At 46.4% G+C, this 19,158-nt stretch overlaps 1 protein-coding gene across 1 annotated transcript in view; it reads left to right on the forward strand.

The window, feature by feature from the left end:
• UCN3 (urocortin 3) overlaps positions 1-18,915 on the forward strand; it is a 90,899-nt gene extending 71,984 nt beyond the window's left edge. Inside the window, exon 2 of the mRNA XM_075342610.1 lies at positions 18,009-18,915. Within this exon, the coding sequence (XP_075198725.1) occupies positions 18,024-18,488 (465 nt within the window). The 5' untranslated portion in view covers positions 18,009-18,023 and the 3' untranslated portion in view covers positions 18,489-18,915. The remainder of the gene's footprint in view (positions 1-18,008) is intronic.
• The last annotated feature ends 243 nt before the right edge of the window (positions 18,916-19,158 follow it).

The following is a 19,158-nucleotide window of genomic DNA, read 5'->3' on the forward strand; positions in this document are numbered from 1 at the left end:
AGCAAACACTCAGTGTACCTAGTGGCATCCTATACGTGGCTATTGGACTTTGCTATAGTCCCACTAGTGCAAAGACATTTGCAGAGCGCGTCTGCCTGCGTTGCACACTACAACTCATTCTAACCAAGCCATTATACTAGCAAACACTCAGTGTACCTAGTGGCATCCTATACGTGGCTATTGGACTTTGCTATAGTCCCACTAGTGCAAAGACATTTGCAGAGCGCGTCTGCCTGCGTTGCACACTACAACTCATTCTAACCAAGCCATTATACTAGCAAACACTCAGTGTACCTAGTGGCATCCTATACGTGGCTATTGGACTTTGCTATAGTCCCACTAGTGCAAAGACATTTGCAGAGCGCGTCTGCCTGCGTTGCACACTACAACTCATTCTAACCAAGCCATTATACTAGCAAACACTCAGTGTACCTAGTGGCATCCTATACGTGGCTATTGGACTTTGCTATAGTCCCACTAGTGCAAAGACATTTGCAGAGCGCGTCTGCCTGCGTTGCACACTACAACTCATTCTAACCAAGCCATTATACTAGCAAACACTCAGTGTACCTAGTGGCATCCTATACGTGGCTATTGGACTTTGCTATAGTCCCACTAGTGCAAAGACATTTGCAGAGCGCGTCTGCCTGCGTTGCACACTACAACTCATTCTAACCAAGCCATTATACTAGCAAACACTCAGTGTACCTAGTGGCATCCTATACGTGGCTATTGGACTTTGCTATAGTCCCACTAGTGCAAAGACATTTGCAGAGCGCGTCTGCCTGCGTTGCACACTACAACTCATTCTAACCAAGCCATTATACTAGCAAACACTCAGTGTACCTAGTGGCATCCTATACGTGGCTATTGGACTTTGCTATAGTCCCACTAGTGCAAAGACATTTGCAGAGCGCGTCTGCCTGCGTTGCACACTACAACTCATTCTAACCAAGCCATTATACTAGCAAACACTCAGTGTACCTAGTGGCATCCTATACGTGGCTATTGGACTTTGCTATAGTCCCACTAGTGCAAAGACATTTGCAGAGCGCGTCTGCCTGCGTTGCACACTACAACTCATTCTAACCAAGCCATTATACTAGCAAACACTCAGTGTACCTAGTGGCATCCTATACGTGGCTATTGGACTTTGCTATAGTCCCACTAGTGCAAAGACATTTGCAGAGCGCGTCTGCCTGCGTTGCACACTACAACTCATTCTAACCAAGCCATTATACTAGCAAACACTCAGTGTACCTAGTGGCATCCTATACGTGGCTATTGGACTTTGCTATAGTCCCACTAGTGCAAAGACATTTGCAGAGCGCGTCTGCCTGCGTTGCACACTACAACTCATTCTAACCAAGCCATTATACTAGCAAACACTCAGTGTACCTAGTGGCATCCTATACGTGGCTATTGGACTTTGCTATAGTCCCACTAGTGCAAAGACATTTGCAGAGCGCGTCTGCCTGCGTTGCACACTACAACTCATTCTAACCAAGCCATTATACTAGCAAACACTCAGTGTACCTAGTGGCATCCTATACGTGGCTATTGGACTTTGCTATAGTCCCACTAGTGCAAAGACATTTGCAGAGCGCGTCTGCCTGCGTTGCACACTACAACTCATTCTAACCAAGCCATTATACTAGCAAACACTCAGTGTACCTAGTGGCATCCTATACGTGGCTATTGGACTTTGCTATAGTCCCACTAGTGCAAAGACATTTGCAGAGCGCGTCTGCCTGCGTTGCACACTACAACTCATTCTAACCAAGCCATTATACTAGCAAACACTCAGTGTACCTAGTGGCATCCTATACGTGGCTATTGGACTTTGCTATAGTCCCACTAGTGCAAAGACATTTGCAGAGCGCGTCTGCCTGCGTTGCACACTACAACTCATTCTAACCAAGCCATTATACTAGCAAACACTCAGTGTACCTAGTGGCATCCTATACGTGGCTATTGGACTTTGCTATAGTCCCACTAGTGCAAAGACATTTGCAGAGCGCGTCTGCCTGCGTTGCACACTACAACTCATTCTAACCAAGCCATTATACTAGCAAACACTCAGTGTACCTAGTGGCATCCTATACGTGGCTATTGGACTTTGCTATAGTCCCACTAGTGCAAAGACATTTGCAGAGCGCGTCTGCCTGCGTTGCACACTACAACTCATTCTAACCAAGCCATTATACTAGCAAACACTCAGTGTACCTAGTGGCATCCTATACGTGGCTATTGGACTTTGCTATAGTCCCACTAGTGCAAAGACATTTGCAGAGCGCGTCTGCCTGCGTTGCACACTACAACTCATTCTAACCAAGCCATTATACTAGCAAACACTCAGTGTACCTAGTGGCATCCTATACGTGGCTATTGGACTTTGCTATAGTCCCACTAGTGCAAAGACATTTGCAGAGCGCGTCTGCCTGCGTTGCACACTACAACTCATTCTAACCAAGCCATTATACTAGCAAACACTCAGTGTACCTAGTGGCATCCTATACGTGGCTATTGGACTTTGCTATAGTCCCACTAGTGCAAAGACATTTGCAGAGCGCGTCTGCCTGCGTTGCACACTACAACTCATTCTAACCAAGCCATTATACTAGCAAACACTCAGTGTACCTAGTGGCATCCTATACGTGGCTATTGGACTTTGCTATAGTCCCACTAGTGCAAAGACATTTGCAGAGCGCGTCTGCCTGCGTTGCACACTACAACTCATTCTAACCAAGCCATTATACTAGCAAACACTCAGTGTACTTAGTGGCATCCTATACGTGGCTATTGGACTTTGCTATAGTCCCACTAGTGCAAAGACATTTGCAGAGCGCGTCTGCCTGCGTTGCACACTACAACTCATTCTAACCAAGCCATTATACTAGCAAACACTCAGTGTACCTAGTGGCATCCTATACGTGGCTATTGGACTTTGCTATAGTCCCACTAGTGCAAAGACATTTGCAGAGCGCGTCTGCCTGCGTTGCACACTACAACTCATTCTAACCAAGCCATTATACTAGCAAACACTCAGTGTACCTAGTGGCATCCTATACGTGGCTATTGGACTTTGCTATAGTCCCACTAGTGCAAAGACATTTGCAGAGCGCGTCTGCCTGCGTTGCACACTACAACTCATTCTAACCAAGCCATTATACTAGCAAACACTCAGTGTACCTAGTGGCATCCTATACGTGGCTATTGGACTTTGCTATAGTCCCACTAGTGCAAAGACATTTGCAGAGCGCGTCTGCCTGCGTTGCACACTACAACTCATTCTAACCAAGCCATTATACTAGCAAACACTCAGTGTACCTAGTGGCATCCTATACGTGGCTATTGGACTTTGCTATAGTCCCACTAGTGCAAAGACATTTGCAGAGCGCGTCTGCCTGCGTTGCACACTACAACTCATTCTAACCAAGCCATTATACTAGCAAACACTCAGTGTACCTAGTGGCATCCTATACGTGGCTATTGGACTTTGCTATAGTCCCACTAGTGCAAAGACATTTGCAGAGCGCGTCTGCCTGCGTTGCACACTACAACTCATTCTAACCAAGCCATTATACTAGCAAACACTCAGTGTACCTAGTGGCATCCTATACGTGGCTATTGGACTTTGCTATAGTCCCACTAGTGCAAAGACATTTGCAGAGCGCGTCTGCCTGCGTTGCACACTACAACTCATTCTAACCAAGCCATTATACTAGCAAACACTCAGTGTACCTAGTGGCATCCTATACGTGGCTATTGGACTTTGCTATAGTCCCACTAGTGCAAAGACATTTGCAGAGCGCGTCTGCCTGCGTTGCACACTACAACTCATTCTAACCAAGCCATTATACTAGCAAACACTCAGTGTACCTAGTGGCATCCTATACGTGGCTATTGGACTTTGCTATAGTCCCACTAGTGCAAAGACATTTGCAGAGCGCGTCTGCCTGCGTTGCACACTACAACTCATTCTAACCAAGCCATTATACTAGCAAACACTCAGTGTACCTAGTGGCATCCTATACGTGGCTATTGGACTTTGCTATAGTCCCACTAGTGCAAAGACATTTGCAGAGCGCGTCTGCCTGCGTTGCACACTACAACTCATTCTAACCAAGCCATTATACTAGCAAACACTCAGTGTACCTAGTGGCATCCTATACGTGGCTATTGGACTTTGCTATAGTCCCACTAGTGCAAAGACATTTGCAGAGCGCGTCTGCCTGCGTTGCACACTACAACTCATTCTAACCAAGCCATTATACTAGCAAACACTCAGTGTACCTAGTGGCATCCTATACGTGGCTATTGGACTTTGCTATAGTCCCACTAGTGCAAAGACATTTGCAGAGCGCGTCTGCCTGCGTTGCACACTACAACTCATTCTAACCAAGCCATTATACTAGCAAACACTCAGTGTACCTAGTGGCATCCTATACGTGGCTATTGGACTTTGCTATAGTCCCACTAGTGCAAAGACATTTGCAGAGCGCGTCTGCCTGCGTTGCACACTACAACTCATTCTAACCAAGCCATTATACTAGCAAACACTCAGTGTACCTAGTGGCATCCTATACGTGGCTATTGGACTTTGCTATAGTCCCACTAGTGCAAAGACATTTGCAGAGCGCGTCTGCCTGCGTTGCACACTACAACTCATTCTAACCAAGCCATTATACTAGCAAACACTCAGTGTACCTAGTGGCATCCTATACGTGGCTATTGGACTTTGCTATAGTCCCACTAGTGCAAAGACATTTGCAGAGCGCGTCTGCCTGCGTTGCACACTACAACTCATTCTAACCAAGCCATTATACTAGCAAACACTCAGTGTACCTAGTGGCATCCTATACGTGGCTATTGGACTTTGCTATAGTCCCACTAGTGCAAAGACATTTGCAGAGCGCGTCTGCCTGCGTTGCACACTACAACTCATTCTAACCAAGCCATTATACTAGCAAACACTCAGTGTACCTAGTGGCATCCTATACGTGGCTATTGGACTTTGCTATAGTCCCACTAGTGCAAAGACATTTGCAGAGCGCGTCTGCCTGCGTTGCACACTACAACTCATTCTAACCAAGCCATTATACTAGCAAACACTCAGTGTACCTAGTGGCATCCTATACGTGGCTATTGGACTTTGCTATAGTCCCACTAGTGCAAAGACATTTGCAGAGCGCGTCTGCCTGCGTTGCACACTACAACTCATTCTAACCAAGCCATTATACTAGCAAACACTCAGTGTACCTAGTGGCATCCTATACGTGGCTATTGGACTTTGCTATAGTCCCACTAGTGCAAAGACATTTGCAGAGCGCGTCTGCCTGCGTTGCACACTACAACTCATTAAAACCAAGCCATTATACTAGCAAACACTCAGTGTACCTAGTGGCATCCTATACGTGGCTATTGGACTTTGCTATAGTCCCACTAGTGCAAAGACATTTGCAGAGCGCGTCTGCCTGCGTTGCACACTACAACTCATTCTAACCAAGCCATTATACTAGCAAACACTCAGTGTACCTAGTGGCATCCTATACGTGGCTATTGGACTTTGCTATAGTCCCACTAGTGCAAAGACATTTGCAGAGCGCGTCTGCCTGCGTTGCACACTACAACTCATTCTAACCAAGCCATTATACTAGCAAACACTCAGTGTACCTAGTGGCATCCTATACGTGGCTATTGGACTTTGCTATAGTCCCACTAGTGCAAAGACATTTGCAGAGCGCGTCTGCCTGCGTTGCACACTACAACTCATTCTAACCAAGCCATTATACTAGCAAACACTCAGTGTACCTAGTGGCATCCTATACGTGGCTATTGGACTTTGCTATAGTCCCACTAGTGCAAAGACATTTGCAGAGCGCGTCTGCCTGCGTTGCACACTACAACTCATTCTAACCAAGCCATTATACTAGCAAACACTCAGTGTACCTAGTGGCATCCTATACGTGGCTATTGGACTTTGCTATAGTCCCACTAGTGCAAAGACATTTGCAGAGCGCGTCTGCCTGCGTTGCACACTACAACTCATTCTAACCAAGCCATTATACTAGCAAACACTCAGTGTACCTAGTGGCATCCTATACGTGGCTATTGGACTTTGCTATAGTCCCACTAGTGCAAAGACATTTGCAGAGCGCGTCTGCCTGCGTTGCACACTACAACTCATTCTAACCAAGCCATTATACTAGCAAACACTCAGTGTACCTAGTGGCATCCTATACGTGGCTATTGGACTTTGCTATAGTCCCACTAGTGCAAAGACATTTGCAGAGCGCGTCTGCCTGCGTTGCACACTACAACTCATTCTAACCAAGCCATTATACTAGCAAACACTCAGTGTACCTAGTGGCATCCTATACGTGGCTATTGGACTTTGCTATAGTCCCACTAGTGCAAAGACATTTGCAGAGCGCGTCTGCCTGCGTTGCACACTACAACTCATTCTAACCAAGCCATTATACTAGCAAACACTCAGTGTACCTAGTGGCATCCTATACGTGGCTATTGGACTTTGCTATAGTCCCACTAGTGCAAAGACATTTGCAGAGCGCGTCTGCCTGCGTTGCACACTACAACTCATTAAAACCAAGCCATTATACTAGCAAACACTCAGTGTACCTAGTGGCATCCTATACGTGGCTATTGGACTTTGCTATAGTCCCACTAGTGCAAAGACATTTGCAGAGCGCGTCTGCCTGCGTTGCACACTACAACTCATTCTAACCAAGCCATTATACTAGCAAACACTCAGTGTACCTAGTGGCATCCTATACGTGGCTATTGGACTTTGCTATAGTCCCACTAGTGCAAAGACATTTGCAGCACGTCTGCCTGCGTTGCACACTCCAACTAATTATAACTAAGTTGCATTGTCAGGGATATTTATTCTTTATTATTCTGCTGTTAATAAAGCTAGACCACCACTGCAATCTTCACCACCTCTCAATTTTTACTACCACATTTTCAGTCCACAATCTTGTCGCAATCAACATGAGTGGCAAAATGACAGATGCTGGTGGAAAGGGGAAGAGGCGTGGTGGAAAAGGCAAAAAAGGTTTTGTCCGTGGGGAAGGTGGCAAAGCTCCATTATCATCTGCTGAAGATAGACCATCTACCAGCAAAAGTAAGATGTCTACTACTTACCGTGGACAATCCGATGTGCTCCCTTTTTTACGGACACGAACAACAGGAAGAAAGGTAGATGATGGGCAAAAAAGGAAAATGCTTGAATGGATCTCAAGTGGTCCAACAAGTGCCCTCTCAGCCACTTCAAGTACCGCATCCAAAAAACACCAGTCCTCTGAGTTGTCATCCCAATCACACTTGATTTCTCCCAGCTCTGAAGTCTCCATCAGCCCTGCACAGTATGGTGGAACTGAGATGGCTGAGTCTGCAGAGCTGTTCAGTCACACTATAGCCTGGGAATCAGAGGTCTGCTCCCAAGCTACAGTGAGTACAGAACAGGAAATGGTCTGCAGTGATGCCCAGAACCTTTGTGACTCAGATTCAGGCCGTGAGGACCAAGTTTCTGAGCATAATGTTGACCCTTTGTCACAAACTGTAACACCTGTGGTTATAGACAATGAGGAACATACTGATGAAGATGAGACGCAGATACCCGATTGGGATGACAACTTAAATATTCCGTCAGGGCAAGAAGAGGCTCGGTCTGAGGGGGAGGGGAGTGCAAACACAACAATTGATGATGACGTTCTAGATCCCACCTACTGTCAACCCCCAGTCAGGCACTCGAGGAGGTCAACAGAGGCGGTGGAGGAGGATGCAACCGACGACGAAGTTACCTTGCGCCTTCCTGGACAGAGTCGGAGCACTGGTAGCACGTCTACAACTGCATCCTCAGCCACCACTCTGCCTATGAGCATTATTCGGGGTGGATCAACAGGTCGCATGGCCTCTAAGCCTTGCCTAGCCTGGTCCTTTTTTCACATCGAAAAAGATCGCCCAACTCATGTGATATGTAACATTTGTCATGATTCTCTTAGTAGAGGTCAAAAGCTCAGCAGTTTGACAACTTCTTCCATGAATCGTCACATGAATAAATATCATAAGTCCCGGTGGGAAGCTCACCGTGCTGCAATGCGGCCTAGCGGAGCGAACCATCCACCGCCCGCCCCTTCCACTGCATCCGCGCGCTCTTCATCTTCTAGGACTGTGGGGACAGCTGCCACACCTGTTTTTCCACGCAAAACTTCCACCACTGTAACCGCAACAGGCAGTTTGCTTGTAAGGTCGTCAGTTGGTTTGGAAGGGGAAACAAGTGAGTGTGTACAGCTCTCTCAGACATCGATAGCACCAACGTTGGATGAAGGCAACATCATGTCTCCGCCTGCACTTTCCTCACAAACCTGCATTTTTCCAGGGACACCCTACTCAACACCGTCTACACACAGCAGCCAGATCTCTGTCCCTCAGATGTGGTCAAATAAAAGGCCACTTCCTCCGACCCATGACAAAGCTAAGAGGTTGACTCTATCCCTCTGTAAGCTGTTGGCTACCGAAATGCTGCCTTTCCGCCTAGTGGACACACAGGATTTTAGAGACCTTATGTCTGTCGCTGTGCCCCAGTACCAGATGCCTAGTCGCCACTACTTCTCTAAGAAAGGTGTGCCCGCGCTACACCAGCATGTCGCACACAACATCACCGCTTCCTTGAGAAACTCTGTGTGTGAACGGGTGCATTTCACCACCGATACTTGGACCAGTAAGCATGGACAGGGACGTTACATGTCGCTGACTGGGCACTGGGTAACTATGGTGATAGATGGTGAAGGGTCTGCTGCACAAGTCTTGCCGTCCCCACGACTTGTGTGTCAATCCTCTGTCTGTCCAAGTTCCGCCACTGCTTCTGCATCCTCCACCTCATCTGGGTCCTCCACCTCCGCCCCAAGCCTGCCTGGTCAGGCCACCAGCGTTCTCACTGCGCAGAAGGAATCACGCACCCCTCATTACTATGCTGGCAGCAGAGCGCAACGGCATCAGGCGGTCTTTAGCTTGACATGTCTTGGTAATAAGAGTCACACAGCTGAGGAGTTGTGGTCAGCTTTGCGGTCCGAGTTTAATAAATGGTTGTCTCCACTCAAACTGCAGCCTGGTAAGGCCGTGTGCGACAATGCTGCAAACCTGGGTGCGGCACTTCGCCTGGGCAAGGTGACACACGTACCTTGTATGGCTCACGTGTTGAACCTTGTCGTGCAGCAATTTTTAACACACTATCCCGGCCTAGATGGCCTTCTGAACAGGGCACGAAAACTGTCAGCTCACTTCCGCCGTTCAAGCGCCGCAGCAGAGCGACTTGCATCGCTCCAGAAGTCTTTCGGCCTGCCGGTTCATCGCCTGAAATGCGATGTGGCGACACGCTGGAATTCAACTCTCCACATGTTACAGCGACTGTGGCAGCACCGCAGAGCCCTGGTGCAATACGTCATGACGTATAGCCTGGGCCAACGAGATGCAGAGGTGGGGCAGATCACCCTGATGGAGTGGTCTCAGATCAAGGACCTATGCACCCTTCTGCACAGTTTCGACATGGCGACGAATATGTTTAGCTCTGACAATGCCATTATCAGCATGACGATTCCAGTCATTTACATGCTGGAGCACACGCTAAACACTATTCGGAGTCAGGGGGTGGGACAACATGAAGGGGAGGAACTACAGGAGGATTCATATGCGCAAGGGACAACAACATCACGAAGGTCCAGACGTTCATCATCACCAACGCAGCAGGCATGGGACCATGGGGGACAGGGATCGACAAGGGCGCATAGTAGCAGGCGAAATGTTGAGCAAGGTGCAGGAGAACATGAAGAAATGGAGGACGAACTGTCCATGGACATGGAAGACTCAGCGGATGAGGGAGACCTTGGTCAAATTTCAGTTGAAAGAGGTTGGGGTCAGATGTCAGAGGAAGAAAGAACGGGTAGCACCTCTATGCCACAAACACAGCATGGACTTGGTCCGCATGGCTGCGCAAGACACATGAGTGCCTTTTTGTTGCACTACCTCCAACATGACAGTCGTATTGTCAAAATTAGAAGTGATGATGACTACTGGATTGCCACACTATTAGATCCCCGGTACAAGTCCAAATTTTGTGACATAATTCCAGCCATAGAAAGGGACGCACGTATGCAGGAGTATCAGCAGAAGCTGTTACTAGATCTTAGCTCGGCTTTTCCACCAAACAACCGTGCAGGTGCAGGGAGTGAATCTCCCAGTTGTAACTTGACAAACATGGGACGGTCTCGTCATCTTCAACAGTCTACCCGTACCAGTAGGACCTTTTCTGGTGCCGGTAACAGCAATTTTATGGAATCTTTTCATAATTTTTTTAGACCCTCTTTTGCAAGGCCACCAGAGACAACAAGTCTGACACATAGTCAACGGCTGGAGAGGATGATACAGGAGTATCTCCAAATGAACATCGATGCCATGACTGTGCAACTGGAGCCTTGCTCCTTTTGGGCTTCAAACCTACAAAAATGGCCAGAGCTCGCAACTTACGCCTTGGAGATTTTGTCGTGTCCAGCTGCCAGCGTTGTCTCTGAACGTGTATTCAGTGCTGCTGGGTGTGTGCTGACAGATAAGCGCACGCGTCTGTCCAGTGACAATGTGGACAGACTGACGTTCATCAAAATGAACAAGTCATGGATCCAGAAGGAATTTACTACCCCTGTGTCATCCTGGGGAGAGTAAATGCTTGTGGATTTGGAATGTGCTTGATGCAAATCAAAACATCCTGTTTGCAACTAGGGCCCAAGTGCTGCCACTGATGGGGTGGGTGTCTGTGTGGCCCAATTTTTGGAAAAAAGGGAGACTCCGCTTGGAGTAACCCTTGCTTGCTGTGTTTTTAAAAGAAGCCAAGATGAACAGAGCTGGGATCAGGAAAGACTTTGCTACCTACCCCGGTGTCATCCTGGGGACGGCTAAGAATAGCGTATTTTTGAATGTGCTTGATGCAAATCAAAACATCCTGTTTGCAACTAGGGCCCAAGTGCTGCCACTGATGGGGTGGGTGTCTGTGTGGCCCAATTTTTGGAAAAAAGGGAGACTCCGCTTGGAGTAACCCTTGCTTACATTGTTTTTAAAAGAAGCCAAGATGAACAAGTCATGGGTCAGCAAAGACTTTGCTACCTACCCCGGTGTCATCCTGGGGACGGCTAAGAATAGCGTATTTTTGAATGTGCTTGATGCAAATCAAAACATCCTGTTTGCAACTAGGGCCCAAGTGCTGCCACTGATGTGGTGGGTGTCTGTGTGGCCCAATTTTTGGAAAAAAGGGAGACTCCGCTTGGAGTAACCCTTGCTTGCTGTGTTTTTAAAAGAAGCCAAGATGAACAGAGCTGGGATCAGGAAAGACTTTGCTACCTACCCCGGTGTCATCCTGTGGACGGCTAAGAATAGCGTATTTTTGAATGTGCTTGATGCAAATCAAAACATCCTGTTTGCAACTAGGGCCCAAGTGCTGCCACTGATGGGGTGGGTGTCTGTGTGGCCCAATTTTTGGAAAAAAGGGAGACTCCGCTTGGAGTAACCCTTGCTTGCTGTGTTTTTAAAAGAAGCCAAGATGAACAGAGCTGGGATCAGGAAAGACTTTGCTACCTACCCCGGTGTCATCCTGTGGACGGCTAAGAATAGCGTATTTTTGAATGTGCTTGATGTAAATCAAAACATCCTGTTTGCAACTAGGGCCCAAGTGCTGCCACTGATGGGGTGGGTGTCTGTGTGGCCCAATTTTTGGAAAAAAGGGAGACTCCGCTTGGAGTAACCCTTGCTTGCTGTGTTTTTAAAAGAAGCCAAGATGAACAGAGCTGGGATCAGGAAAGACTTTGCTACCTACCCCGGTGTCATCCTGGGGACGGATAAGAATGGCGTATTTTTGAATGTGCTTGATGCAAATCTAGCTGTGAAGTGTACAACTGGGGCACAACTGCTGCCACTGAAGGGGTGGGTGTGTGGGGCCCAATTTTTGGAAAAAAGGGAGACTCCGCTTGGAGTCACCTTGCGGTGTTTTACATGACTTTAGAAGGGCGTGCCATGCCTATATCTGTGTGTCCTCCTCTTTTTCCTTGTCCAGCTGTTTTGTTTTCGCATGAGTACATGTCCTTGTCACTTTCCCATGTGTTTGTGTTGTGTTGTGAGTTGTTTGTCACCTTTTGGACACCTTTGAGGGTGTTTTCTAGGTGTTTTACTGTGTTTGTGATTGCCTGCCATTGTTTCCTATGGGCTCGAGTTCGGTTCGTCGAACGTTCGACGAGCCGAACTCGAGCCAGACCCCCCGTTTGGCGAACCGCCTCGAGCCGAACCGGGACCGGTTCGCTCATCTCTAGTCATGACACACTGTTATGGGACGAGGATCTGCTGCTGTATGGGGGTAATTTAAAAAAAAAAAAACGGCTTGCAGTTCCCCCAATTTTGATAACCAGCCAAGATAAAGTCTCACAGCTGAGGGCTGGTATTCTCAGGCTGGGGAGACTCATGTTATTGGGAGCCCCTCAAGCCTAAAAATATCAGCCAGCAGCCACCCAGAATTACCGCATCTATTAGATGCGACAGTCCTGGGACTTTTCCTAGCTCATCCCGATTGCCCTGATGCGGTGGCAATCGGGGTAATGAGTTAATGGCAGCAGCTCATAGCTGCCACTAAGTCTTATCTTAGTGATAGCAGGCGTCCATGAGACACCCCCTCATCACTAAACTGTAGTGAAAGTAAATAAGCACAAACACATAAAAATCCTTTATTTGAAATAAAAAACAAAAAAGCACCCTCTTTCACCACTTTATTAACCCCTAAAACACCGAGGTCCGATGTAATCCACACGATGTGCCACGACACATCCAACTCTGCTACATCTGAAAATCACAGAGAGCAGCCATAGAGCACGACCGCTCTCTGTGAGGGTCAGGCCGTAAGTGAAGTGAGCCGGGATCAGCGGGGACTTCAGCTGTCACTGCACATCACCTGACTGAAATCACCGCGGATCTCGCGGTCACTTCAGCCGCGGCCGGATTTGTGGTAACAGCTGGAAGACTCCCGCTGTATACTCACCGCTCCTCATTTCACGCAGCATCACTCGCTTTCTGTTTGTGTGCCAGCTGACCTGTGTGGGGCCGTGTGTACAGCGATGACATCATCGCTGTGCTCACCGCTTTCCACACACATCAGCAAGCCGGCAGACAGGAGGACACCGCGATGCTGCAGGGGAAACGGTGAGTATACCGTACTTATTCACTGCCCCCGCGCTGATGATGGTGCACGGGGAGCAGTGAATATAGCCGCACATGATCCCTCCAGGCTGTAGTTGCCTGGGGTGATCACCCGTCCATCATCCCGCCCTCCTGTCAGCTCCGGCTTCAGGGCTGAGAGATGGGCGGGATGATGGGCGTGCATATCAAATGAGCGGGCTCACGTGGTCAGGGTAGCGCTGTTACAGCCTGCTCCTGCCTCTGATGAGCCACTCCACCACCACCGCACCGCAGCCATTGGACTATAAGACGCACCCCCCACTTGCCCCCAAAATTTGGGGGGAAAAAAGTGTGTCTTATAGTCCAAAAAAAACGGTATATGACATGATAATTGCAAGTTCAGATGTTTTTTAGGGAGTGGTCTTCTCAACTAGATGACTTGTTGTAAGCATAAAATACATACAGTTAGGTCCAGAAATATTTGGACAGTGACACAAGTTTTGTTATTTTAGCTGTTTACAAAAACATGTTCAGAAATACAATTATATATATAATATGGGCTGAAAGTGCACACTCCCAGCTGCAATATGAGAGTTTTCACATCCAAATCGGAGAAACGGTTTAGGAATCATAGCTCTGTAATGCATAGCCTCCTCTTTTTCAAGGGACCAAAAGTAATTAGACAAGGGACTCTAAGGGCTGCAATTAACTCTGAAGGCGTCTCCCTCGTTAACCTGTAATCAATGAAGTAGTTAAAAGGTCTGGGGTTGATTACAGGTGTGTGGTTTTGCATTTGGAAGCTGTTGCTGTGACCAGACAACATGCGGTCTAAGGAACTCTCAATTGAGGTGAAGCAGAACATCCTGAGGCTGAAAAAAAAGAAAAAATCCATCAGAGAGATAGCAGACATGCTTGGAGTAGCAAAATCAACAGTCGGGTACATTCTGAGAAAAAAGGAATTGACTGGTGAGCTTGGGAACTCAAAAAGGCCTGGGCGTCCACGGATGACAACAGTGGTGGATGATCGCCGCATACTTTCTTTGGTGAAGAAGAACCCGTTCACAACATCAACTGAAGTCCAAAACACTCTCAGTGAAGTAGGTGTATCTGTCTCTAAGTCAACAGTAAAGAAAAGACTCCATGAAAGTAAATACAAAGGGTTCACATCTAGATGCAAACCATTCATCAATTCCAAAAATAGACAGCCCAGAGTTAAATTTGCTGAAAAACACCTCATGAAGCCAGCTCAGTTCTGGAAAAGTATTCTATGGACAGATGAGACAAAGATCAACCTGTACCAGAATGATGGGAAGAAAAAAGTTTGGAGAAGAAAGGGAACGGCACATGATCCAAGGCACACCACATCCTCTGTAAAACATGGTGGAGGCAACGTGATGGCATGGGCATGCATGGCTTTCAATGGCACTGGGTCACTTGTGTTTATTGATGACATAACAGCAGACAAGAGTAGCCGGATGAATTCTGAAGTGTACCGGGATATACTTTCAGCCCAGATTCAGCCAAATGCCGCAAAGTTGATCGGACGGCGCTTCATAGTACAGATGGACAATGACCCCAAGCATACAGCCAAATCTACCCAGGAGTTCATGAGTGCAAAAAAGTGGAACATTCTGCAATGGCCAAGTCAATCACCAGATCTTAACCCAATTGAGCATGCATTTCACTTGCTCAAATCCAGACTTAAGACGGAAAGACCCACAAACAAGCAAGACCTGAAGGCTGCGGCTGTAAAGGCCTGGCAAAGCATTAAGAAGGAGAAAACCCAGCGTTTGGTGATGTCCATGGGTTCCAGACTTAAGGCAGTGATTGCCTCCAAAGGATTCGCAACAAAATATTGAAAATAAAAATATTTTGTTTGGGTTTGGTTTATTTGTCCAATTACTTTTGACCTCCTAAAATGTGGAGTGTTTGTAAAGAAATGTGTACAATTCCTACAATTTCTATCAGATATTTTTGTTCAAACCTTCAAATTAAATGTTACAATCTGCACTTGAATTCTGTTGTAGAGATTTCATTTCAAATCCAATGTGGTGGCATGCAGAGCCCAACTCGCGAAAATTGTGTCACTGTCCAAATATTTCTGGACCTAACTGTATATGACAGTACTGTGGAAAGGTTTTAGGTAGTTGTACGAACAATGCCAGACAGTAAGGGGTACTTTACACGTTGCGACATCGCTAGCATCGGCTACCGATGTCCAGCGCGATAGCACCCACCCCCGTCGCACATGCGATATCTTGTGATTGCTGCCATAGCAAACATTATCTCTACGGCAGCATCACACGCACATACCTGGTCGGCGACGTCGCAGTGACCGCCGAACAATCCCTCCTTCAAGGGGGAGGTGTGTTCGGCGTCACCGCGATGTCACCGCGACGTCACTAAGCGGCCGGCCAATAGAAGCGGAGGGGCGGAGATGAGTGGGACGTAACATCCCGCCCACCTCCTTCCTTCCGCATTGCCGGTGGACACAGGTAGGAGATGTTCGTCGTTCCTGCGGTTTCGCACGTAGCGATGTGTGGTGCTGCAGGAACGACGAACAACATTGTACTTGCAGCAGTAACGATATTATGAAAAGGAGCGACGTGTTAACGATCAACGATTTTTGACATTTTTGCGATCGTTGATCGTCGCTCCTAGCTGTCACATGCTGCGATGTCGCTAACGACTCCAGATGTGCGGCACAAACACCGTGACCCCGACGATATATCGTTCTAGATGTCGCAGCGTGTAAAGCACCCTTTAGTCTCGGTTCTAGAATTGTCACAGGTAATCTCAATTTTGTAACAAATCTTATATGGGGAAATACTGACATCATCATAGCTTCGCTGCAGCCTGTAACTTTAATTTCTCTGTCTTCAGGCTCCTTCTTCTGAAATCTCCTTACCACTAATAGTATCTCTGCAGTTAAACAGTAAATGTTTATATGGCTATAAATACTTGTTCCTCACTCTTCCCTATGCCATGTATATTTCATATCTATACTGCCCAATTTAATGGAGCTAGTCTCTTGGGAAGCTGAGGTGTCACTTCTGATGCAGCTGGGAGGTTTCTGCTGGAGAAGTTGTGGAGAGTTATTTGTTGAGTCTTTCTTCACCTATTTGTCTTACCTTCCTCATGTTTTTTTTTTATTGCAGTGGCGAGACTAGCATCTAGCTGACCTTCACTAGTCAGGGTTCAGTACCAGCGAGGGCCTAGCTAGGCATGTGACAGCGCACAAGGGGAACGACCTGTTTAGGGATGTTAGGGAATGCAGGGATCAGCCTCATGTGAGTATTAGTAGGTGATCCTGCTCCCCTCTCCCTAGCACCAGGGCCTACCCTTGTATTGCTATTTTCCTATTTTGCACCACATGCTGGGAGTTCTCTAGTACCTGACGTGACACCTGCAGTCTCATCGTGATATTTAGTTACAGACTTATTAGTTCATAAGTCAGTGTAGGGGTAATCTTGATTACTATTTCATTTCCCTATTAGTAAACGCCTAAACTATTTAGTAGTTTAGGGGTTTAGTTGCCTAGGCAAATAGGTTTTAGTTACAGATTCCCTTTAAAGACTGCAGGGTGCCAGAGTGTAGAATGAGCAGCAGAAGAAGACATCTGCCCAGCTCCTGTTTCTCTCTAAATAAAAATATGGTGTTTTTGCAATACGTCACTTAACCATGCTTTTGTAACCGTCTCAAGAAAGCACAAAGTGACCGTCTGCATCATTAATGTCAATGGCCCAGGGATTCCACTAGAATGTCGTTTTTAACAGGTGCTGACAGACGCCTCAATAGAGTCACTGATGGGAGGCAAAGAAACCATAATATGAGTCCAGCCTTCAGCTGGGCTCTATTATGGCCTCCATCTCAGATTCCATATAAAACCAAGCTGCCCTTTTTTTCCATCACCATCATGCAGACTTTAGGGAACCACATTGTAGTAAATTCAGCACCCGAAGACTCATTGTTCTCTCTTATGTGATGGATTAATCAGAGTATTCAATTCCATTTTTTTTGCTCCTAAAACACAGCATGAAAACGTAAGGCTGCTTTCACACTTGCGTTGAATGGCATCTGTAGCATTGCGTTGTATGACGGATGCACCGGATGCGTTGCATATAGTGGCACAACGGATGCTATGGATTGTACAAAATAACGCAATCCGTTATAGGTTTTTTTTCTTGACTTTACACATCTGAGCATGCGCAGTTGTGTAAAAATGGTTACGTTAACGGAATCCATCAAATGACGGATTCTAACGGAACCTGCCACCATAGGCGTCCATTTTAAAAAAAAACGGATGCCGACGGAATCCTGCAGGTTGCGTTTTTTTGACACTCCGCCAAGCGCAGAAAAATGCTACATGCAGTGTTCCATCCGCCAGGCGGATGCAACGCAGCGTCGGCTGACGGATGCAACGCAAGGCCATCCATTGCTATCCGTAGCTAATAGAAGTCTATGAGGAATAAAATGGTTTCCTGCAACGGTTACCGTAGTTCCTCAAGGCGGCGGATAGCAACGGATGGTGTTCTACGCAAGTGTGAAAGCAGCCTAATTCTTATCTCTGATATCAAGGGAGGAATTGCACTTTTTATTTTCTTTGTAATGATGTGTCCACTTTAAAGGTATGTGTGGGGTAGCCTCAAACTGGTCATTAAACCAATGTTGAGCTCTATTTTATTATTTTCTCATAAATACAAGTTTCTCATATTGCTTTTGAATGGCTTCTGATTTGCATAAATCATGGAATAAAACCTTTTTTTTTGTTTTCCTAGGTGAATGGTGGAAGTATGCCACACACTAGGCTACTCCTGCTACTGTTCATATTGTGCATGGCCCGGTCAAGTCTTCACTATAACTTTTACAAAACAGAGTCAATTTTCAGCTGCCTCAAAGAAGTCCTTGAGGAGGCCAAAAGAAGAAGTTTAGAAGACAATTCAGTTCTTAGCAAGAGGGGCTATGACTTTGGACCGAGTGATAACCTATTATCCCAGGAGGAAGAGGAGGAAGAAGAGGATGAGAAAGAAAAGAGGACATTTCCAGCTGCACGTTATAGATATCTGTCACAGGCCCAGGTGAAGGGCAAGGTGTATCAAAACAAGGCAAAAAGTGACCGTCGGACCAAATTCACTCTTTCATTGGATGTACCTACTAATCTAATGACCATCCTATTAGACATTGCTAAGGCTAAAAACATGAGGGCAAAAGCTGCAGCAAATGCCCAACTGATGGCTCAAATTGGTAGGCGAAAGTAAGGATGGCTAGGCCGTGTGTGGCTCACAAATGGAGGTAGATAAACTAGCACAGGACTTGTGTCATGAAATCTCCAGTCCCACATATGGCCGAGCCTTGGAACTTCTATTTGTACAGTACATTGCTATATTATGAGTCCTTCAAAGCTGCATTTAATTCCTACATGTCTATGCCCAGGGGGTGATACGTCACCCATCTTGCCCCCTTTTATAATTATTTAATAAAAATAAACTTTTGTTCTATTTTATTTTCTCTATCTTTATCTTTTCCTAACTCTCTGAAATTTCTGTATTTTGGCTTTATTGGTGTCCTATAGATTTTATTATATCTTTTTTTTCTCTGCTATTTTCTTTGTAGTTTCTGTTCCTTTACATTGAGATTTTAATGCACAAATTGAAAATTATTAAAAAAAAATATGTTTGCATCTCCCACTGTGATGTTTTTTTTTATTAAAACAAGTTCTAGAAAGTGTTATGCTTTCCTTTAAATGTGTTTTATCTACTCAAGTCATTTATATATAATAAATACGTTGAGAAACAACTGCTGCTATTTAACATATGTACTTTTGATGTTCTGAATAATGTAGTAGACTACACTTTTCAGTGCTAATTCCAAGGAATCCTAGGCACTAACGATAGTTTGTGTAGGAAAAAGCGTACCGTATTTTTTGGA

Source organism: Anomaloglossus baeobatrachus, chromosome 4, assembly GCF_048569485.1.
Source record: "Anomaloglossus baeobatrachus isolate aAnoBae1 chromosome 4, aAnoBae1.hap1, whole genome shotgun sequence".
Lineage (NCBI taxonomy): Eukaryota > Metazoa > Chordata > Amphibia > Anura > Aromobatidae > Anomaloglossus > Anomaloglossus baeobatrachus.